The sequence below is a fragment of the Neolamprologus brichardi genome, chromosome 16 (genome assembly GCF_056152115.1).
Source record: "Neolamprologus brichardi isolate AB-2024 chromosome 16, ASM5615211v1, whole genome shotgun sequence".
Classification (NCBI taxonomy): domain Eukaryota; kingdom Metazoa; phylum Chordata; class Actinopteri; order Cichliformes; family Cichlidae; genus Neolamprologus; species Neolamprologus brichardi.
Genome location: NC_142119.1, coordinates 23501467 through 23525483, shown reverse-complemented (window position 1 = coordinate 23525483; position 24017 = coordinate 23501467). Strand labels below are relative to the sequence as shown.

The window sequence follows — 24017 nt, the reverse complement described above, 5'->3', positions numbered from 1 at the left end:
TGTGCAACTGAAAGCGAGACTTTTTGAAGTGTCATCTGTTCTTTGGCTGCTTACCAAAGTCTGTCTTCACTGCGTGTTGCAGATAGTTCGAGCTGATTTGAAAGAGTTGAGGGATTTAGACTTGGAGGGTGCTCCTTATGGCTACACACCATTTTGTGATAGCCGCAGAGAGATGGAAGGGTATCGTTTCTGGAAAACTGGATATTGGGCGTCACATCTGGGACACAGGAAGTACCACATCAGGTAAACTTCTACTAATCATTTGATCTTTGATGTTTTATATTTTGCTGAGAAGATCAGCAACTGCCCTGAATGTTTGCCACTTGCGAATGTCTCTCACTGTAAAATGATGGACTTTAAATTGTTTGATAATGGCCTTATAACCCTTCCCAGATTGCTGGACAACAACGATTGCTTCTCTAAGATCACTGATGATGCACTGCATTTTGTTAATTCCTATGCACACTGTTTCCACAATTGGCTTAGTGTTTTTGCTAAATAAATAGTGCCATGGATTAATATGGTGTCATACACCTTAGAACTGAACATTTAACTTATAGCGAGAAGCCGTTTACATAGGTGGGCTTAGAGATAAGTGCTTTATTTTTGTATACAGTCACGGCACATATAAAATCATAAATCACTGTCATGAATACAATGTTCTGCTCCTTGCTAGGCTTGTGGTATTGAATTCTCCTTCTGTCAGTGTGATGGCTAATCAGACAGCGAGGCAGCTAGTGGATGAACAGAGAGCAGAACGTTTCACTTCACCACCGACTGATAGTGTCGGAACAAAAAAAGTCAGAAAACCACAGCGACTTGATTGGATACCAGCGTGATGCTAAGCTCCAAAGAGCAGGACAAAAGCAGCAAAGATGAGAGATGATCAGTGAGACCAGGAAAAACACGAGGCATTGAATATCCTCTGGGAGACTTAAATCTAATAAGTGTTAAGTGAAACTACATATTCTGCACCTCTGGGTTTATTAATATAGTGTGTCAGGTACAATAATGTGAATGCGGCTGGGGTATTTATCTTCATTTACTTTTTTTTTTTTTCATTCCGGTGGGATTTCCCCTTTCAGGAAATGGATTTCTAACACCTGCTTTCCATGTCTTCTCTCTCTCCGCTCATATTTCTTCCAGCGCCTTATATGTAGTCGATTTGAAGAAGTTCCGTAAAATTGCAGCCGGGGACAGATTACGAGGCCAGTACCAAGCCTTGAGCCAAGACCCAAACAGTCTGTCTAACCTGGACCAGGTATATAACTCCGGCATAGTGCTGTTGGATTACGTGTTGCAGAGTTTGCTCTTTCAAGACTTAATTCGTTTTGTGATATTTGTAGGACCTTCCTAACAACATGATTCACCAGGTAGCCATCAAGTCTCTTCCTCAGGAGTGGCTGTGGTGTGAGACATGGTGTGATGATACCTCTAAAACCACTGCTAAGACTATAGACCTGGTGAGTCGCACAGCAATTAGATTTGACTGCGTAATACTAAATAATAATGTGGGAGGCTAAGCGGGACACATGGTCTTTGCTGAAAAATTCAGCTTCAAATGAAATTGTTCCTTTTATTGAGATTGTAAAATCCACAAGTGTCTTCTTTAAGTTCTTTTGAGGTTAATTGAAAAATATCTCTGTGCTACATTATACGCCTTATTATCTGCTTTATTTGTTGTGATAGCGTGCTGCAGCTGCTACAGCTCTAAAATGCAAGAGCATCCTCGCTGCCACAATTGTCCATGAGGCATTGGTATTTAGGAAGCAGCTGAGGAGCAATCCTGCAGCGTCCTAAACTAATTTAGAGAATTACTAGACAGGCTCCAGTAGACTGGAATAGGAAGTATTGTTTCATTGTAGTATAGGTCACCACTTGGTAATTCAGACACAAGACATAGCCTAATGTCCTTTTAACCGAATTGGAAATCAAATTCGGTTTAAATGCCTGTCACAGACAGCGCTGAGAATGACGATCTGACTCGTTGGGAGAGAGCATCACTGGCGGCATGACTGATGTGTTTTTATCTGCTTTTCTCGTTTAGTGCAATAACCCAATGACTAAGGAACCCAAGCTGGTGGCTGCAGCGAGGATTGTGCCCGAGTGGGTTGAATATGACAGGGAGATCAAAGAGCTGCTGAGACGGGTCCAGGAACAGGAAGACACAACAACACAAAAACAGATTCCTGCTGCCTCACAACATAAAAAAGGTTACTAATGATATATTTATAGGGTTACAAAGTCTTTCTGCTCTTCTGCATGGTTATTCTTACCCCTTCTCTCACCACTGTGATCATTCTCTGCATTTCTTTCCAACTTTCTCCCCTCCATACTCTTCACAGCAGACAACCACCGTGATGAACTTTAGTGTCTGCCAGCACCACGCTGAAGAGGAAGGAGGCAGGCACCTTTTGCACACAGGCCACCTGTGAAGCTTGAAGACAGACAGTTCCATCTAAACATAGCCATGGAGTGTTACATCTCCAGCTGGAGGACGATGTGATATTTTCAGATGCCATACCTGCTTCTGCACTCGGTACATCTTAGAGAATCAACACGTGGTGTAATTGTTAACTGCCAGCCGTGAACTCGTGGTGTGCTGAGCACTACAGACACATCTTGTTAAGTAAGTGGTTCCTGAAAAATGAAGCTAAAACAGAGAGTAAAAGCGTGAGGCCATTAAGGGGCTTTATTAGGTATGTGTTGAAGGACAAACAGTGGGCATTTATTGCACTGATAATGTGAGCAAAGAATTAAATTAGCAAAGGCACATTTCTACAAATCTAATTTAACCTTTCTTTGAAAATTTTAAAAGCTACTTTTACATCTTCTTAATTTATAATTATGAAAACATTAGGACTGAATTGCCAAATGAAAGTTTTTAAAAATTGCTTTTCAAGTTGTTACATAAAAAAACGAAAGTGTTAAACGTCTTTGCATCTACACACCTGAAATGTAAAGCTCCCCTCGGCAGACATTTAGGAAACAACGCTTCTCCTGCAGCAGTCCCCTCTCCTATTTTTGCCACCCAATGATGTACAGCATGTTCTGAAGGAAGAATTATCCTTCATTATATTATATTACTTTTATTACCTGGCCCAAAAAGACCTGTAATTGGCCACAGGCTTTTGTCCCTGCCTAGATTTTCCAGTCCAGTTCCCTCTCAGACCACAGAAATGACAACACACTGAAAGGTTTTTCTGGATTTTCTGGATACCAGAAAAGTTATCTGCCCAAGTTACAAATTTTTATCTTTGTCAGCTGCTTGTCCAAAGACAGGGGGTGTATCTTCAGCTATTCAGTTATTTTTACATTATTTTGGGGGATAAAATAATTTTTTTAACCGTACCAAACATCGAATATCAGTATACAAACTATGCTGCTCTTGTATTTCAAAGACTGCGACATGGATCGTAGGTGGGTGAAGGTGTAGTCTTTGTCCCAAGCACATGTAGCTCTGTCATCAGTTCTGTCCCCTCAGGTGTAGCCATGCATTCACCTCTATGGTGCAAACCATTGTTTTTTTCTTTTCTATGATTTAAGGTAACGTGTAATGTCAAAAAAAGAAACTCTAAAAAGTTGTTTAAAATCACTAATTGTTCTTTTGATGTTTTCTCTCGACTCCAAAAATTATTTTTTTACCATGTGATGAAAAAGTATTCCCTCGTTAGATGGTAAAGTATTAACTTGTTTCTTAAGTTATATCTCAGTGTTTGAGTAAAAGCCCACATTCAACCTGGAGAGGTGAAGAAAAACATTTAGCTTAAAAATAAATGTAAAAGCAGAGCAGTACAACTGCTGCCATCTTCGTGTCCCGTGCACACGCTGTGAGACAACTGAGAGCCAGGCAGGAAAAAAAAAGAGTGTGGTGTAACATATGACTTTAGTTCAGCAGCCAGGAGGGGTGTACTGTGAAGCAAGTTTAACATCGCAAGGCTTTTTCTTTGCATTAGCTCACCATAAAAGCTAAAGCCTGAATCAGATATAGTCAGAGTGTGATGACAGTGGTTGTAAATGTTATTTGTTAGCCCAGGCCCTTTTACTTAAGCTTCAGGCCCGGGCCCACACTTAAGAAAGTGGACCAACTCACTTCAGCCAAGATCGGGGTGTTCTCCAAAGGCAGGGGTTGGCTGCTTTTTACTTCTACTGCAAATGCTCTTCTCTACATTTTCAAGCTTGAGTACACATTAATTTGCAAATAAATCAATAAATTATCTTTTATTGAATGAATTAAGGTAGCCTGCAATTAAATAAAGTCATTACAGTAATCTTTATCTCCAGCTGCACCATTAAACTGATGTAAACATTAATCAGTTAATAGGATGTATAGAATTCTGAAAAGGGCCATCCTGCATAATCAGTATACAGTTTATTTCTGGTAAATTTGTGGTAGTCATGTTCTTTCATGATTTTGAAAGCAGAGCACTGCTACTCTTCAGTGAAGGTAAATAAATACTTCCTTAGCCAGTAAAATAGTTATTAAATTGAAAATAGGTTACATTTGTAATATTGGCTCAAAAGCCTGGAAACTTTTTTTTATACACCAGTTTTAAAAGATGTGATAGTCAACCAATAATCAAATAACTGCAATACCAACAGTATAAAACTGACTTGGCAGCAAATCAGAACCAGTCGTAAGGATATTTATCCCACAGCGAGCGTCTATGTCATTCTTTAAAAACTTATGAAAACATGGCAGTCTTTACAGCAGCTTGTCATTCAGAACTGTCAAAACTGTGAGCAGGTAAGGAGTGCATTGCAAGTAGAGAGCCACCTTGGTGACATTGAAATCTCCCGTCTTTAGTGTCATCATTGTTCTAGTGCATTCATCTTGCTTTGTGGTACATCCCTCAGGCGAGACTTTAATATTACGGATGAAAAACTCCTCATTTGCACACTTAAGGTCGCGGTTTATGGATGGTAGGGGATTTTAAGTTATTACAATATGTTTACATGTTATGAGTTATCAACTTCACTGTACTTCTACAGTTTTTCTTTGTGTTTTTTGTTTCAATTCCACAATGAACCAGTTTTGTCTCAGGAATCAACTGTCCCAAGATCAGTGTTGCTGCTGGACTGAAGCAAACGGCAGATTTTTCTGTCTTAAAAGTGAACATTAAAGAAAACGGGCGCAGGAAGGCTGCTCTCAGGGCACCCATCTTTCACTGTGCTGTGTCAAACTAAACTGTTTATATTACTGTTTGGTGGATCAAGAATAAACCTTTGCTACAAAACGTCATTGCAAAAATTGTTTGCGAGTTGTGCTCACCACTGAGGTCAGTTAATGATTCATGGTCCAAAAGATGTATTTGAGGAGATTTTCTTGGTCTGTTCTTCAATATATATCCTTTCAGCGTGAATTTCAGGAGTCACAATTATTACCCTTTAGTCTGTCGATGTCGGTTAAAAAATGCTCTTGATTCGATTTATTGTACATAAATAGCTCTTTATTTACAGTTCAAAAAACCCTCCATTCATACAAAAATAATACTGTACCTCTGTACAAATACATTCCTACGAATGGATGTGAAGTGATTGTACAATTTGTGGAGAGGATACAAGAGTAAGATCTGACAGATAAAAGCCGCTTCACACAAGTCTGATATTTGTTAGCAGAGTAGGAGACCTTTCCCCCAAAGTTTTGATTTCCACAGCAAAGATGCATTTTTAATTAATTAGACTCACTGAATCAAGTCACCTTATGCTCCACATTTTTATGATACTTGTGAACAGTCTTTTTATGCCAGTGATCTCCCTTTTAAATAGGGAGGAAAGTACAAATATTCACTCCAGCTGTGCTGAAGAGTAAGCCGCCTCAGTTGAAGTTGAATTTGAAGTTAAAGGGCCCGGAGCCAAACGGATTGAAACCCTGAAAGCCGTGGAAACCGCCGTGGAAGTGATGATGATGGTGCCCCTGCTGGCTCTCTGGATCCATGGGGTCTTCTCCGTGGTCAAACTTGGTTCTCATCTCTAGGAAAACGTGAAGATTCTTGTCACACACTTGAATTAGAAATCAATGTCTCTTTTTCTAAAACCATTAGTGTTAGAGCTGTAGAGAACAATCTAAAGGGTAATGTTAAATGGTACAGCAACTCTTGAAGTGATTTAGGCATGCATTAACAACTTTCAACACACACACACACACATTACCTGGATCAGTGAGAACCTCCTTAGCCTGAGCGATGTCTATGAACTTCTTCTCTGCCTTCTTCTTTTCCTCCGGATCCTGGAAGTTGTCTGGGTGCCACTGTTGTGCCAGTTTCCTGTAGGCTCTGATAATCTCCTTTTTCTGGGCAGTTCTGTGACCACGGCGACAGCATTATCAGCACATTTGTCAAAGATAAGAACAGCTTTTCTTTTCTCATTTTGACATAAGCCAGACCTAAAAATACTCATCCAAGTGTCAGAGTTAGTTTTCTAGCTCCAGTGTAATACAAATGCCTCCATGGCTGTAAATTTGTATTCCATCTTAGATTATCAGTAGACCTTTTAAACTCAAAAATGTTCAAAAGGCATCAATAATAAAATATTCAAGAGCAGTGATGTTTTGGCCTGATAAAAAAGCAACTTTAAAGCAAACCAGCAGTCTTTCATAAGAAAACTACTTTTCAAGATTAAATTCTCCCCCAACTGATTGGCAATAATGTGTTACATTTTCTTGCTGAACTTGATCTGCAAAAATTTCCAAATCCATTGACCGATTCCCACCTCTTCACTCCAAGGATCTTATAATAATCCCTCTTCTGAGACTGTTTGAGTAGCCGCTGTGCTCTTTCCAGACCTTCTTTGATGTGACGGTCCCCCTCGCTGTGTTTTGCAGCAGTCTCGTAATCTTTAACAGCTGAAGAGGACAAAAAAAAAAAAAAAAAAGGAGTACAATGATATTAGTATTATTTATTCACTGAAAACTAATAATGTGATGTAAACAATACCTTAACTGGAAAAAACAAAACAAAAAAACACATCTTTGATTTAACTGCTCTAACACCAATCTACAGTATATCCAGCTTCCTGCTCCTCCCCTGCCCTTATGTAAGAATTCATTCATTCAAATACAAGAAACTTTGTGGCTAAATATGGGTTAATATGCAGATGATATGGATGCTGGCATTGTGCTGTTCAGTTTTGACTTAAACACTTAATCAGTTCCACCTTATCCCCATCTTCTGCTTTGTTTTAAGTAACCCTGCTTCAGGGGATCAGCTGCTGTGTGAAAGACTTAGTTTAGACTAATAAGCCAAGGCTTCTGGGGGCTTCCCATGATGCAGTGAGTTTTTCTTCTTCACTCACTATATGGTGTTTATACACCACTCTCCATTTAATCGTCCATGTCTTTTATCCTGTCTTCCTCTCATCACCCCCATCCAGTCGTGGCAGACAGCGTTCCCTCCCTGAGCCTGATTTTGGGGGTTTCTTAATGTAAGAAAATTTTGTACATTACTTTTTTTCTTCCCGCTGTCCCCAGTGGTTGCTCATAGGGTGTTGTTTGATTGCTGGGGTTTTCTCTTTATTGTCGGGTTTTACCTTACAATATAAAGTGCATTGAGCTGACAGTTGTTGTAATTTACCACTATATAGCTAAAACTGAATATGCTTTGAATCCATGTCTCCTGCTCAAGCTGTCGATGCTATATTGTCACAAATTTCTGTAAAATCAGTGTCACGTGACAAAGACCTCTACAAATGAAGACAGACTTCTCAGAGAGAACGAGTTACTCTCTGAACGGTGTAGAGCGGCATCACCTGCGCCGATTTAAACACACCTTACTTGCTGGAGAATTGATTGATTTAGTACAGACACATTTTTAAATAAATAAAAATACCTACACAAGGTATGGCAATTAAAATTTCAGAAATTATCCAGCTGTCAGAGCAATGGTTGCCGTGTATCTGAAACCGAAGAACCATGGTAGTGGCAATTACATTAAAATAGCTTAAATTCACAGCAGACGCTTAAAGAAACGTAACAAATGATTGTTATCAGTAGTGAAGCATGGGATCCACAAAAATCCACTTTGTGATATTACGTCACTAGTGTCTTTGAATAAACTTTCATATTAAGGCTGTTTGTGTGCACACGTTTGGCTGCTTTGAGGCTTGTTTACCCTCTGTGGTGAATTAACACCCGTGTTTTCTAACAGGTAAAAATCCCACACAAGGTCTGGCTTCACTACCTGCTGAGGTGATTATGCCATGGTGATTACAACACACGCAGACTTAGTCCAGCCAGCATCACCTGCTGGGGTGATTGAGAAGAATAATTTTTTAGAGATATAGATATATATTTATATCTATCTATCTATCTATCTAGAGATATAGAGATAGATATCTATCTCTATGTCTATCTCTATGTCTAGATATATATCCATCTAGTAGGGGTGCAACAATACACAAAATTCACGGTTCGGTTCGGTTCCATACTTTGGTGTCAAAAAAATGTTCATGCCTTTTTAATTTGTCATTTATTAAAATTATAAATATATATTTTAACTCAAATGTACAGTTTTTAAATTTAATGTTGCTGAAACAACAAAGTAATAAAATAATAAATCTGATTGAGGAATCACTCATGTTTGGAAAAGAGAGTTTATTACAGAGAAATGGCTCTTTCCTAAATAAAAGCTATACTATATGCTTCTTCTGGGCTATATTCTCAGCAGCATATTAAACATATCAGGTCCCCATAAGGAGAATCATGTGCTAACGGCTGTCTAAATTAGAGATGGACCGATCCGATATTACGTATCGGTCCGATACTGACCCAAATTACTGGATCGGATATCGGCGAGAAATAAAAAATGTAATCCGATCCATTAAATATCAAAAAAGCACCTCACAAAGCTTGCTACACGGCGTAACTCGGCTCATAACCGTAGCACGTTGCAGCAGTATGCGTCACGTGATAGAGCCGCTGCGTGTATTTGTAGCCTTGCTAGAAAACCAGCATTTCATCTCCGAGAAAGTTTTCCCAGAGAGAAGTAAAGCAAGTGTGTAAGTTCATCTCTGAATGTTTGTAAAGCATTCCCACCTTAAGCTTAACAACAGATATATGGAGCGACTGCCTCTCTCTCTCCCCCCCTCTCTCTCTCTGCTACTTCAATCGTGAAACTGCTTAATGATCAGCTGATCGGCTTTTCTGTCGCTAGTCCGTCTCTCTTCTTAGTTTTTGGCCCACTTCTCACCAGAAAGAGGAAACCAGCGGCTGAACAACAGCAGCACGTTTAAGCTTGATAAGCTGTTGTTAGAATTTATTTAATATTACTTTCTAGACCAGAATATTTTTCTACGTAGCTGACGGCTGGTAACTGTGCAGGGGCGGATCTAGCAAAGTTTAGCCAGGGGGGCCGATAGGGCATGAACATGGAAAAGGGGGCACAAAGACATACTTTTCTTTCTTGTTCTCATTTAAAATATCTAGCTTTTAATAAATAATTATCTGACTCTTACACCCAAAGTTTTAATCTGATGTAAAATATATAAGTCCATTACTGTATATAGTAACTGTTAAGTCTAATATACCCTAGTAAGCTATACTACTTTTTCCTTTGGGAAGATACCATCTGTGCAGTCTGCAATTCTGTTGAAGAAAGATGTTGAATCTATTTAATTATTCTTGAAAAATAATTTCTTTCTGTGCATTTTTCCCCCTGCATCAAATTAAATTTGATTACATCGATTAAGCATCATGAGGTGGAGGGTGGGGGGTGGTTCCCTATTTTTTTTTTTTTTGCTGGGAGTTTGCAACCCTATTAGTTAGGTTGCTTGATATTTCTGCTAAGTACTCTTTAAAATAACAGAATAGGGAGGATGGAGCAGGTTTACGTTTATTAGATTAATCAGTATTGCTGAACTATGAAATATTTTGTTGTATTTTTTTTTTTTTTTTTTTTTTTTTTTTTATACATACAGGTATAACAGAATAGCTTTAGTGTTGTTATTTATTTAAACTTGAGTATAAACTTATACAAAATGCAGCAAGATATAAAAAAAAAAAAGTTTTATTGATTAAAAAACACACTATATCGGATTCATATCGGTATCGGCAGATATCCAAATTTATGATATCGGTATCGGTCATAAAAAAGTGGTATCGTGCCATCTCTAGTCTAAATGACTCGGGTAAAGTTTGTAGCATGCTGCTTGTTGTTTTTGTCTGCTTCCACTTGTCTTTGCACTAGGATGATGTCGGCGTATGTGCAGTCATATTCGCTGTGTTCCCACTAGTGCTGTCAGTGTTAATCTGAAATGACGTTAACGCCACAACACTGCAAATCTCCATTAATGAGCTACCGCGGATCGCTCCGTGCGTGGGGCTGGACAGCGTCAACACGTTAACGAGCAAACTGCGCTAACGCAGTAGTTCCCACCAATGTAATTGAGCATTGCTGTGCACATCCAACATACTGTTTTACTTTTGTCCATGATGCGCTTACCTTCAGGGTCATACGTCACATGAAAACCAAAATAGTTCCAAACGCCAGATCTGAATGAGGGTGGGGGAGGTTCAATTTGCCATGTTGCAACGAGCTTAGCTTCTGTCTCGCTAGCTTGCGCTGCGCTCAGTGGATCTGCCTCGACAGTGCAGCCTAGGTGGAGTAGTCTAGCGCAGATCCACTGAGCGCTCAACACAGACAGCATCGTCAGAAGAAAAGTTGATAAAATAAATAAAAAATTTTGTATTGTTCGATACACATGCGTACCGAACCGAAAGCACTGTATCGAACGGTTCAATATCGATACGAGTATCGTTGCACCCCTACTATCTAGATATATGTCTATATAGATATATGTCTATATAGATATAATGATATGGGTGTTGCCACTTATACAGTCTAATTTAAGCACAGAGGTTTAATTTATCTTTTTTTTGTAGCTAACATTTTTTTTATGCATATGTTGACCTTTGTTTCTAACATCTGAGTTTAAAGCTGAGATACAACTAATATTTAATACTGCAGAGCAGAAACACAATTTACCCAGCGATTTTACAAATGCATCGTTCTCCATCACTAAAAATCTACTAAAGCCAGAGTTGCAACATTTTGCTCTCCAACAGCAAAGTGCTCCTGATGTTTCTTCAACTGTCTGTGCCAATTTGGTATTTTTAATCACTTGCCACAATGAACACAGAAGCACACAGGAACTCAGACACAGGGCTCTAGCTGTGAGCAGTTTCACCCACCTGCTGCTCAAACCTTCTGTTTGTAAAGGTAAGCCAATCAGATTTAGAAAAAAAAAATTACCTTAAATGGAGAGGAGCTAAAATAGCTAATTTCATAGAATTTAAACAGAGGGGCTGCACCACAGCCCAGTACATGAATCATTTGATCTTCAAATGCTGCAGAGACCAAGAAATTTGCATTGTCTCAACTAATCGTGTACTCATAAAGCCAATATGTTTCAAAATTATATCATCTGCTTCTGCATAATGCTTCAAGTATTGCTTTAAGTCCTCACCCTCTAACGATTGTCCAAACATTCAAAATGTGTCTGTACATTTGAGCTGCTGAATATAGTCACTGGTTACACTGTTTGTCATATACATTAATATACCTTATTTAATATACCTTCAAGCTAACACTAACCAGCTCGAGTGCTACAGCACCAAAGGTTTGGCTATTACAATATCAGTCTGTATACAAACATGTTGAGATGGGTGTGATGGTTTTCATTACATTTTAAATTTAATTGACAAATACACAAAGTGTAGGCAGGGATTTTGATAAAAATATGCACTGGTCTGTTGCACAGCAGTAGCTGAACATCAGGTGACAGGTAAAATGATTAGTGGGAGACTATTCCTGCAGATTTCACCATCTGCCATCATTTCTGCAATTTGACAAGAGATGGGGAGACTGTTGTTTCAGCCTAATCCCACCTCCTTCTGTCAGTAAAGCGTTAAGGATAGTAAGAGCTGTGTGTGTGTGTGCGTGCACTTTCTGCCACTGCCATTGAAGCTTCATGTTTGAAAAACAAGTAATTTTGCACACTTGCTCTGCCAGCAGTGCTGGGCAGGTCTTCATCTCACAGGTTATATTTACCTCCAACACTCGGCTCCACATTTAATTCTAATCATGCTGTATGTAATAAGGTGTTCTCAGGGTTGGTGACGTTTGTCTTTTTTCTGGCTTGAGATCTGTTAGCTGTATGCTTCAACCAAATTCAAAATGAAGATTCTCATATTTAGCCACACATGTAACCTGCACTGTGCTTATTTAAATTCAAAAATAGAAGGCATTTGGTAATTAACAGACAGATTGTATCGAATGAGGCAGAAGGTAATTAGATGTTAGAATCTCTCTCTTCTGTCTGAAAAACAATACTTTTGGTTTACATGCAAAAATTAATTTGCAGGATGTACTCTACATATGTTTCTATGTACAGGTATGAGATCTGAAGGAAGCTGCTTAAATGAGGTTTCACTGACGCCTAACTTTATCTCACTCTGTATACTGTGTTGTGTTACAAGGACCCCTTGTGTTGGGCTCCTAGCATGACAACAGTTACAGTTAGTGCACAAGAGTTTGGGTAATTACAGTCAAGTGCAAAAAGCACACCTGTACCGCTTTCAGACAAACTCACAGGTTAAACAGCAGTCAGGAGCTGATAATCAAATGCACTCGATTAACTGATCTGCAACAAATGTGAACGCCTCCATAAAAGAAGGAGTGTCTCCCGGTCTGGAGCATTCTTGTGTGTGCGCCAACACAATGCCAAGGAGGGAAGACATCATCAGTGATCTTAGACAAGCAACCGTTGTTGCCCATCAATCTGAGGAGGGTAATGGTAAGTGCACCATTCTGCAGTGAGAAAGATTATTCACAAGTGGAAAACATTCGAGACAGCTGCCAATCTTCCTACGAGTGAACATCCCAGCCAATTCACCTCAAGGTCAGACTGTGCAACACTCAAAAATACTGCAAAACACTCCAAGAGCGCCATCTCAGACTATACAGGCCTCAGCATGTTAAATGTTAAAGTTCACAACATCACAACTAGAAAAGAACCAAACAAGCATAGAAATATGGCCCATTCAAAGTCCAGACCTCACCCACTTTAAAATTTCATAATCAACAGTTATAGAGGCATTAATTTAACATTTGAGGTTGTAGTTTGCATAAGTTCCTCTGAAATACATTAACGTGTGTTTCAAACATTTTTCCTGCTCCGTTCTTAAATTTAAAGTGAGAAAAAATTTCTAAGGTATAAAACAAATAACTTCAGACTCAGCAGCAAACATGTAGTTCAGTTGGTCATTATAAGCTTCATTATGAGGCAGAGCTGCTATGCTGAATGGCATTTGAGTTTCAGGTTGTACCCAATAAAGTCAGTAAGACTTCAATCGCTGTGTTCTCATCACAAAACTTCAATTGAATTCCAGCATCTACAGCGCTGCAGGCTCCAAGATTGGAAGTGTAACAGCTTTTGTGAAGCTGATCTGTAATTACCACTTTGCAGATGTAAAGTTGCAGTTTGCACACATGTCTGTCGAGACTCAGTGAAGGTGACTTTTGACCAGTTTACAGTTCACCATGTTATCCTTGTAGATTAACGTGACAGTCTTATGATAGTCTGTGTGTGTGCCAAAAAAGGCATTTTGTGAAGTCAGTATCCCTGACCTTTAACCTCTAGATTCTGATGACTTAATCTTTGATTGTTTTTGCCAAATGTAAAGAAATTCCATCGAAACATTGCTGAGTGCGCTCAAAAGCAGGACAGACATAAAACAAACACCCAAACTGAACTGAAGACGAACAGGCCATCTGCACACAAGCTTCAAAATAATGCCACGCTCCATTTTGAGTGGGAAACCTTTCGCTGGAATGCCTCCTAAAGTTGGATTTCCCATTAGGAAAGTTGACTTTGCAATGCAAGACTTTGTCGGTAATGGCTGTAACACTGCTTGTTATCAGGATCCAACTTCAAGCACTCACGCACCTCACTGGAGATTATAGGACAGAGGAAAGGTGAGGCTTAAAAGGCCAACTTTCAATGGTGACGACATGAACAGAATGACAATAACACACCAGATTTACAGTAAATAAACCCTAATGTACAAATGCATGATCATTAGTAACCAGTGTTGGGTAAGTTACTTTAAATTAGTAACTTAGTTACATTACTAGTTACTTCTATCAAAAGTAACGCGCCAGACTTTGTCAGTGGGGTTTGTTTTGCTGGATCAGCTGTAGAAAGAAGTGTTTAGGGAGCCGTGCCAGCTGGGAGAGAGTGGTACACCTGCATGCATCTGCTAATTAACCTCTCTCCCTGTATAGGAGGAGTGGAGTCAGAGGAGAGTGTGCGCCGTGGAGCACAGCAAGCGGCTGCACAGTGGCCGAGTACGAGAGGCAGACGGCGCTCTGAAGTAGGGCAACTCAGCTAAGCAAGCATTTTTCCCCCTGTACTAATTACAATAAAAACTGTGTGTATGTGAGCAATTCAAGTTTCTCCTCACTCTGCTTACTGAGGAGAACCCACAAGGCAACTAGTGCTACAAAGACATCAGCAGCACTAAACGGCTACTAAAACTTGTAATCTATGCTGCTGCTGTTGTGCATTTATGACTCTCTAAACAATCCATAGAGAGAGCTAATAACACTGCAGCGTTTTTAAGCACCAATAAACAAGCATTGTGTTCAACTTTTCAGGTATCTGACAAAACACCACTTCTTTTTCCGATGACCTCCGATTTCCGAGATAAAGAGAATGTGGCTCAAGTGTGCGAGTAACTGTACACAAGCATTACCAAGGTGCTTGCTGAGTGGTGAGACCTCCTTATGCTATCCGGTTAGCAGGAACTGAACTTTCAAAATAAGAGCAAGGGAACTGGCCACTAATAAATCAATTTCTTTTTGTATCAGACTTTGGAAAATGAAAGTCTAAAACTATAGCCAACTATTGTGGTGTCAATGCATGGGAAACATTACATATGAATATAAATGGTAAATATTAATCTAAAATTTCTTCATTTTGTGAAGTGCAAGTGAGTGACAATTATAATCTATGACTTTATAAAGTGCATATATTTGTACTATTGTGTTTTTATTCACTGATGCAGGGATTCTATTCAGCTGATGTGTTCCTGTTTGCTTATTGTGCCCAAGTCAGTCCAGCCAGCTGATAAAATGTTGCCCACCCTCGATCTTGAAGGACTTTGCAGCTACATATGTCGGGCTTACCTTCCTCATACTGTTCATCTTGGAGATAGGCCTCAGCTCTGTCCTTCAGCACATTAACATTCGCAGGATTGGACTTTAGGACTTCGCTACAGACTGAGATTGCTCTGCTAGCCTGCTGGGCCTGGTCATAACAAAGAAAAAACGAAGCTTGGATAGATCTTTTAATAAAAGCGCAGCGGCCTAACACATCATTTAGCAGCAGTAAAGGGACTTACCTGTGTTAGTGCATGGCAGATTCGCTCCTTGGCAAGAAGCAAGAAATGTTGCACATTGGGCTCGGTCGTTATCACCGCCTCGTACTTGCTCACTGCGTCTTCATACCTAAAGGAAGCGGGAGGCGATTATGTGACGCTGGCAAAACAGGGGATTGCAACATGGATCACTGCACCCACAAACACCACACCATCGTTAATTTCTCTTTTAAGTCTTGTAAATATGAAACCTTATATATGTCAAACATGATGTGACATCCATTCACGTTAAGATGGGATTTGCACGCCTCTTTGTAAAACCAGAGAAGTGGGGGAGCCTGAGGATAAGAGAGCCGTCGTTGTACAGCTGGTGCAATCCCCGGCATTCAGATGGGATATTATTTTATATTTACAGAGATGAAGACTTTCCTGACACATTCCTATCTTTGTGAGGACACTCAATGATATGCTGTTAGCCGTACCACTTTACTCTTACCACTTAAACCAGCACTCTAAAGGTGGACCAAAATGACATTATTCCTGAGGATTCAATTTAAACTCGTGCTCATAAAAATGTTTTCATGAACACACCTTTGTTCTTGGATGTATTCCTCAGCAGCTTGGATCTGTTTGTTGAGCTTCTTCACTTGCTTGTAATGGCTGTAACACTGCTTGTTATCAGGATCCAACTTCAAGCACTCACGCACCTCACTGGAGATTATAGGACAGAGGAAAGGTGAGGCTTAAAAGGCCAACTTTCAATGGTGACGACATGAACAGAATGACAATAACACACCAGATTTACAGTAAATAAACCTTAATGTACAAATGCATGATCATTAGTAACCAGTGTTGGGTAAGTTACTTTAAATTAGTTACTTAGTTACATTACTACTTACTTCTATCAAAAGTAACTCAGTTACTTAAAGTTACTCGTTACTTTCAAAGTAACTAGTTACTAGGGAAAATATCTTTGGTTTTACTCAGAATTCTCTTTTTAATGTGTTGCTTTACAGCCGTGGCTCCAGCAAACATCAGCTGATACTAGAAATTAATATTAAATAAATTCTAACAACAGCTGATCAAGCTTAAACATGCTGCTGTTGTTTAGCGCGACATCCGCTGGTTTCCTCTTTCTGGCGCGAAGTGGGCGATAAACAAACAAGAGAGAAAAGCCGATCAGCTGATCATTGATCAGTTTCATGATTGAAGTAGAAACAGGAGAGGGAGAGAATGAGAGGAGAAGAGGCAACTGTGCATCAAAGACGCAGAATAACTCCAGCTTTGTGTCTTTTTCCATTGTAACTGAAGTCCGGGACAAACTGCGTTCCTTTTCACCTCAATACGAAACGCGTAATATTTTCTCTGAATACGAGACGATTCCGTTTTTTAGGGGACGGTTGGCAACTCTAATAACTAACCTTATGAACAAAATAAAGTTCAACATCAGTAACTTCATAGCACCCACCCAGCTGTATAGAAACTCCGTCATGCTAGCTAGTACCCAGTACGAAAAAGTCAACATAACGAAAATAAACTGCACCTAAACTTGGTTTATATCTGACCCAGATAGACTGCAGGTCATAACTTCTTACCTGAAGTTCAGTTCACCTGACACTCGGACCGGCGGCCACTTCGGGTCTCTCCTTTTGCCTCCCCTTTCCCTCATCCACCTGCTGGCCTCCACCACTTGCTAATGTTACTGAATCTGTGGAAGCTCTGTGATAGCCACCACACGAAGTAACCAATAACGAGCCTATCTAAATCCCAGTAACGATTAACGTGTTCCTGGTTTTGGCATAATAACTAGTTACCGTGCTTGTTACCACAATAATAACGTAGTTACTGTAACGCGTTACTTAATAATGCATTAGTCCCTACACTGTTAGTAACTTACTTATGTCATCTATGGCTACAGTCTTTCTAATGATGATGATGATGATAATAATAATAAAGTTGACAGAGATAGCAATGAGAAGGCCAGTCACTGAAACAGCAGTCCACATCATCATCATCATACACACATTTGTAATGTTGAGGGTGGAAATGCATTCGTCATGACGTTCATCAGAATAGAAAGATGCTATTTTATAAAATATAAAAGTATCTACACAAAAATTTTCAATATTAATTTCAGTTGTGTTCTGAAATCCATGAAGGCTATGCCTTTGTGAAGCCATACGCTGCTCTCTGTACCACTATGTTTGGTTCACTTCTTGTTTTGCAATTTTACCACTGAATGCAAACTTCTGCAGACAGTCGACTTCAACATTAGAGCCTTCACTGTGCGCCCACTCACAGCACCTTAAATAAGCACAAGTTCTGGGGGTTTTTTGGGCCACATAAACTGTTGCAGTACTACTCAGCTATTTTGACCTCTTGACTCCATTTCCTCCACAAAACTTACATTCAAGCTAAAGTGTTGCCTTTTCTGACACAGAGGAGGAAATCTAGCACACTTCACTCATGCATATTACTGAAAGTGGTGAAATTTAGACTTCCGGAGAGTGGGCAAAAGTGCATGGCTGTACAAAAAGACAACTCTTTTAAGATAATAGCAAAATTTAAAATCCAGTTTACCTTTTTTTATTCTTATGAGGCACAGTCTATGAATGAGCTACCCACTATACAGCACTCCTATGAAGTGTAAATCCAATATATTTCTTAAGAAAAAATAACTAAGATTAAATCATTATCAGAAATGTTCCTGCTATTTTTTTAAATTTAGAATAAAAGCTTTGTGATTAGTAGAGTATCAACCATAGTGACACGCTGCCTTATTGTGGCATTGCCACAGTGTGAACAGCAGCAGGAAGTTTCTTGAAAGAAAACAGTCTGCAAGTGAGTCCTTACCTGAGGGACATCTCATGGTCTCCAAGATTATAGTAGATGGTGCTCAGCTTGTAGAAAGCCTGGGTATTGTCATTCTTTAACTTGGATGCAGCTTTAAGGTCGCTGATAGCTTTCCCCATCTCTCCCATCTGAATGAAACACTCTGCTCGCATCTCACGAGAGGTCACATCCCAAATGCACGTCTGCAACAGTCGGACAATAACGCTTACAGACTTCAGGTGATACGCAAATGCTCTGTACTCTCTGTATCAATGATAATACAGAAAATCCTATGTTTGTGGGAAAATCAGTCAATACTGGCAAGGAATGTCTCTCACCTCGATGACGGTGTCAAGCTGTGCAGCAGCTGTCACATAATCCTTGTCGTCGAAGCTCCGGCGTGACTGAGCCACCAGGCGCTGAATTTCATCTGATTTTGTCAGCTGGCTGTGGGCCTCCTTCTCTTCTTTGTCGCTGGGGTTGGACTTCAGCTAGAAGATTTCAAGGCATTACACTAAGTACTAATGTAGCTAAAGAAAATGTGATTCCATCTCTCATAGATGGATTCCAATTTGAGATTTCTGTGCCATCTTCTGCCTCCTGAAAATAGTACTTATCAGTGCAGTGCTTGCCAGTCCCTGCACAGATTACGTTATAATGAATCTCGTTGTAGAGGTCATCATACTCACAAGAGCCATCTCAGCTAATGGCACAACTCCTACAAATAGACCTATCTACTCTTTAAATGGTTCTTGCTAGCTCAGCTAAGGGAAGAGCATAAATGTGACGCATTACACCAGGCCAATGTTGTGGACTGCTGAAGCAGCAGAACAGCCTGCACCTCTGGCCTGTTCCCTCAACAGTATACCAGCAAAATGAAGTCCACAAAAAAATAAATAAAAAAATAGACTGCAGAAGCTCAGATGTAATCTTTCCCCCTGGAGGCAAAAGAACTCTTTGCACTCTTGATGGAGGATGAATCTCAGCTTAAAATTAAATACTTTTCCATACTTTAGGCAATTCCAGAAATAGACTATTAAAAGTATTCCAAGGCTGTGATCATTCAGTGTAGCATACATAAGAACATAAGAATGATTATGGGACTAATCATTAAGCTTCAACTTGAAGTTCAGAGCTTGCTGGTGGTGGTTTCAGGGAAGGTGACCAAAAACACACCTTTGGCCTGCATACTTTAAGGTCAAAGTGACACCATGTGAACTGTTCATCCAAGTCCCTGGAACTTAGGGCTGTGCGATATGACCAAAACTTCTTATCCGAAGACATTTCTCATCCTGATAATGATATATAATCGCAAAATAGTGCATTTTCTGTAAATTCTGTGAATCTCAGGCAACTCGACTTGTGTGAAGTGTTTATAGCTGGGTGTCGTGTACCTGCAGTCGAGTGTTTTGACTTTGACTTGTCTTTATTACATGGCACACTGCAGGGAAAAGCCTGTTCTAACCTTTGAGTGTAAGGTTTGTTTTGAGCACCTGGGGGCTCTTTTTTGCTTCTCGTAAACTCTTTCTATACTCTGCTAGAAAAGGTTTGTTGTGTCTGTGCTGGGGACCAGTTCTGTGCTCCGTGTCAGACTTTTCATAACCAAACCATATCCATGTATAAAATGAGTGTAATATGAAAAAGATGGATGTTTTAATATCATCCATCTGATCCTATTATTCTTCATATTGTACAACCTGATTGGAACCTAAGACTTATTCACAGACATGGCAAGGCCATTTACTGTATGATTTTAGGTGGCAGTATGTGATTCTAATTGGACATGCATTTACAAATTCAAGCCTCTAAAATGGTGCGAGAATGCTCAAATGAGCGTTCCCCATTATTTACATCTAGTAAGTAAACTCAAATATACATGACCCCCCTTCCCTGTTCTCTTAAGGCTTTCAACTTCCCTGGTGTTTCACTGCAAAGAACCTTGTGTTTTGTAAAGTGCATTTACCCTGTCATTATCCAAAAATCCCACACTGTTGTTCCTCACTGTAGTGTTATAAGTGTTATACAATACTATAATACTACTACTACTACTACAATACTAGCTCATGTTCTATGTTCTGTAAAGGAAAATTAAGTTTCATTCAGCGGCATTTATCTCTTCAAACACACCCCTCACAGTGCTTTTTAATCTGTTATCTTGAAATCCACCACAAGGAGAACACTGTATAGACAACCATGAATACACATTTTTGTACTTATATTTATCATTCTGAAAAAAAGACTACTGCAACATTACTACGGCTATAGATCAACACTGACACCTCCTGGTGAACTGTTGCTTCTCTCACAAGTGTCTGCCCCAGCATAGTTTTGCTTTAAAAGGGGGTATTGCTTTACTTACCACCTTCTTGAAGTCACTCTCCGCTTCATCCAGCTTTCCCTGCTTCAGAAGAAGATTTCCTCTCTGAAGCCGTGCCTGTTGAGTGAGACACATCAAGAATTTGTTTTGCATATAAAATAAAGCGTTATCAACACAGCTTCCAGAACAGACTGATTTCCCAGCACGGCTGGGCCCGCAGCCGAAATAAAAAGATAATGTTGCCATATGTTTGCATGCTTTATCTAATTATTTGCATAGATTTATCACAGAGTTCTGCCTTAACGGTTAGTATGACACGAAGTATTGCTTTGAAATTCTATTTTCTGTCAAATTTACATTTTAAGTGACCATCTGTTAAAAAACATTTCTGAAGAAATACACATTAGACAAACAGTAAAGACAACAACTTACAGATGTGAAGTCCGGTTTGAGTTCAATGACTCTACTTAAATCAGGCAATGCTGATTTTGACTTCCCCATTGCTAAAAACACTGTAGCTCTTTTGTAGTATGCCATGTAGTTTTGGGGATCTCTATCTGTAAAATGCCAATGAAACTGTCACTTTAGAAGAAACCTTTTGGGAAAATCCAAGGCATTCTTTTGGTGTTGTTAGCATGTCTCTGACACTCACCCACAGCTGCATGGAAATGAGAGAGGGCATCAGCTAGCTGGCCAGCAGCAAGAAGTTTCTTCCCCATCTCCATGTGATTGTCCACACTCCCATCCTTGCCACATTTCCCTCCTTAAAAAACAAATAGAACAAATCATAGTGCAACAAAACAACACTGAGCATATTTTTTACTCATTCAAGTAATGCAATAATCAGATTTTATTTAAATATTCCTGTAAATGACCCGCCCAAAAATGTAAATCACATCAATAACAAGAGCAACGGCAACAGCTTTCCCCACAGTAATTGGTAAAGACTTTCACATGTACCTAGGTTTCTTACAAGCTTAAAGACGTTCACGAGCAAGCATAATCAAAGAAGCAGTTTTATCTTTTATTCTTTAGGCTCAAACCAGCTAGCTTTAAGTAATAAAATTGACCCAGTCCGTGACTAGCTAGCTTAACGTCAGCTAATAATATTAGCGATTTCACAAGCTAATGCTGTCAGTGACATTACCGATGTAATAAAGTTGTCTGAACTTTAACCCGAGTTCAAGTTAGTGGTAACATTCACTAGCTATAAATATAAAGTACACCTAGCAAACGTCTTACCTTGAAACCTAATATCAATCAAAACAAGAACATATGGGAAGTACGTCAGTATTTTGTGAGCCACATGGTCGATGGAAACCATGGTTAAAGTTGTCTCTCTCTGGACACGTCCCGCAGACTTCAGCTGTCACTGTTTTAACCAGTTCTCCCCTTATTTCGCTACAATTCCATGTGTTGGCGGATGGCTACATTTCTTCTCTTTTTCCCAACCACTGTAGACCAGCATACGTAACCGACCGGTCGTGGGTGATCGTGATTGGCTGAATTATATGGAAAACCCCGCCCACATCTGTTGGTTCAACAGAGAGCAGCCACGGCAGCACAACAGGGTCAGTGTGCGCGCGTGTGTGCGTGCGCGCTTGGGTTGGTCGGTGGTTCTTATAGACGCACACTAGTCACCTTATATTTGAGGGAAAAAGTATATCAACTAGAATGGAAACCGTAATTTTGACATTAGGTTTTTATCTTTTTAAAAAATCTTTATTTACTTGTATCTCTTATTTGTAGCAGTTAATTATGTGGATTTTTCAACTTTTTTTTAACGTTTCCCAAACATAAAAGTGTCAAATCTTTATGGTAAAAGCGAAAGACCCTGGCTTCTAAAGTCAATTTACAAATACAGAAGTTCTCCTTGGTTTATGGCTGGGCCAGAGACAGAACGAAAAAAGACAATAAATGAGTTAGTAAACACTGACACTTTTTAAACTGTTTCTTAAAAGTATTAACCTGCAACCCAACGTTTTATGGAACAAGAAAAAAAGGAAATTAGTACCTGGCAGTGCTACAAAGACCTCCAGAACTGAAAGGGTTAAGGTACTGTGACAAACAGAGTTGTGCAAAATGGTTGTCATTAGGGTTGGGTAAAATAGGCTAGCAGCAGACTGCAGTACAATGTATTCTACTAATTAAATGCCAATTGTACACAGTTGTGGTCAGAAGATTATATATAGCATGAACATCATGATAATTCTGGACTTTTAATGATTTTTTTCCAGGGTGGGAAGATTAATAACTTTAAAAAACAAGAGTTGGGTGGATAAGCGTGAATTTATTTAGGATTTTATCTAATCCTCACAGGCTCAAAAGTGTACATACAGACAGCCAACCAGGAAAGAAGCCCCTGCTTCAAAATCAACACCTTCAAGGCTTGACTGAAATTTGCAGCTGCCCACATGAACAAGCCAAATGTCTACAGTTGAGGCTTCTAAACCTAAAAACACTGTACCAGTGGGGTTGTAGCATCATGCTCTGGGGCTGTTTTGCTTTCACTAATATGGGCACATTTCAAAAAGTGGATGAAATAATAAACAAGGGCCACCTCTAAATTCTTCTTCATATATATATATAGCAAAGATGTGCTGGGTTTTATAAAGAATTCAGAGAAATTTTAGCTGGCCCGCTGTTGAACATGTACAATGACTCCTTTAAAAGGGTCTCTTGCCCAATTCTCTTTTAGGGAAGCCAATATATCCCTTATACTTAAAAAGGGTAAGCTACCTGAAGATTGTGCCTCCTACAGGCCAATCTCTTTGTTGAATGTGGATCTGAAAATCCTCTCCAAGATATTAGCGAAATGTCCAGAACTTTTACTCCCCTTTCTAATTAACGAGGACCAAACGGGTTTAATTAAAGGGCACAACTCTTATAATAACATGCGTAGGTTGTTGAATATGATCCAGTTCTTCCAACAAAAGTCTCTGCCTGGTACGGTGATTTCCCTTGAGGCCGAGAAGCCTTTTGACTGTGTTGAATGGTCTTACCTGTTTTTTACACTACACCAATTTGGTTTCATTGGAAATTTTATAAACTGGATTAAGTTAATTTATAACAATCATTGCTCTACAGTTCTCACAAACGGGGTGCGGTCCTCCAACTTCCAGATACTGAAGGGAACCAGGCTGTCCCCTCTCCCCTCTGCTCTTTGCCTTAGCCATAGAGCCACTGGCAGAAGCGGTACAAGCTCAGGCAGACATACATGGTTTATCCATAGGACAAAGACAGCATAAGATAACTTTGTATACTGATGATGTACTTGTTGTGTTCGGCCGGAAACATCAATCCCCTCTCTGGTTGAAACTATTAATAGGTTTAATGAGATCTCAGGCTATAAAATTAATTTCAATAAATCAGAAGTGATGCCACTGGGCAGTCTAAAACAAAATCCACGGGCCCCTTCTCCGTTTCCCTTCACTTGGTCCCCACAGGGCTTTATGTATCTGGGAATTAGGGTCATGCCCGCATTTTGACCAGATG

The 24017-nt window shown here is 39.6% G+C and overlaps 2 protein-coding genes across 4 annotated transcripts in view; one reads left to right on the top strand and one right to left on the bottom strand.

Annotated features, from left to right (window-relative positions):
• The window catches only part of uggt2 (UDP-glucose glycoprotein glucosyltransferase 2), a 44406-nt gene extending 39164 nt beyond the window's left edge, over positions 1-5242 (top strand). For 2 of the 3 annotated variants that reach the window (XM_006788417.2, XM_035906682.2), the window contains 5 exons: positions 83-243; positions 1147-1261; positions 1347-1463; positions 2048-2213; positions 2346-5242. In XM_006788417.2, coding sequence (XP_006788480.2) covers positions 83-243; positions 1147-1261; positions 1347-1463; positions 2048-2213; positions 2346-2371 — 585 coding nt within the window. In that variant the 3' untranslated portion in view covers positions 2372-5242. The remainder of the gene's footprint in view (positions 1-82; positions 244-1146; positions 1262-1346; positions 1464-2047; positions 2214-2345) is intronic. The other variant, XM_087853001.1, reaches the window with a different exon arrangement.
• A 186-nt stretch (positions 5243-5428) lies between these two features.
• On the bottom strand, positions 5429-22011 carry dnajc3a (DnaJ (Hsp40) homolog, subfamily C, member 3a). Its single transcript, XM_006788415.3, has 12 exons — positions 21765-22011; positions 21175-21285; positions 20955-21079; positions 20565-20639; positions 18544-18696; positions 18227-18408; positions 15965-16084; positions 15398-15503; positions 15183-15303; positions 6712-6844; positions 6154-6302; positions 5429-5973 (listed from the first exon to the last, which is right to left on the bottom strand). The coding sequence occupies exons 1-12, from the start codon at positions 21844-21846 to the stop codon at positions 5819-5821; spliced, it is 1512 nt and encodes a 503-aa protein (XP_006788478.1). The 5' UTR covers positions 21847-22011; the 3' UTR covers positions 5429-5818.
• Between the last annotated feature and the right edge of the window lie 2006 nt (positions 22012-24017).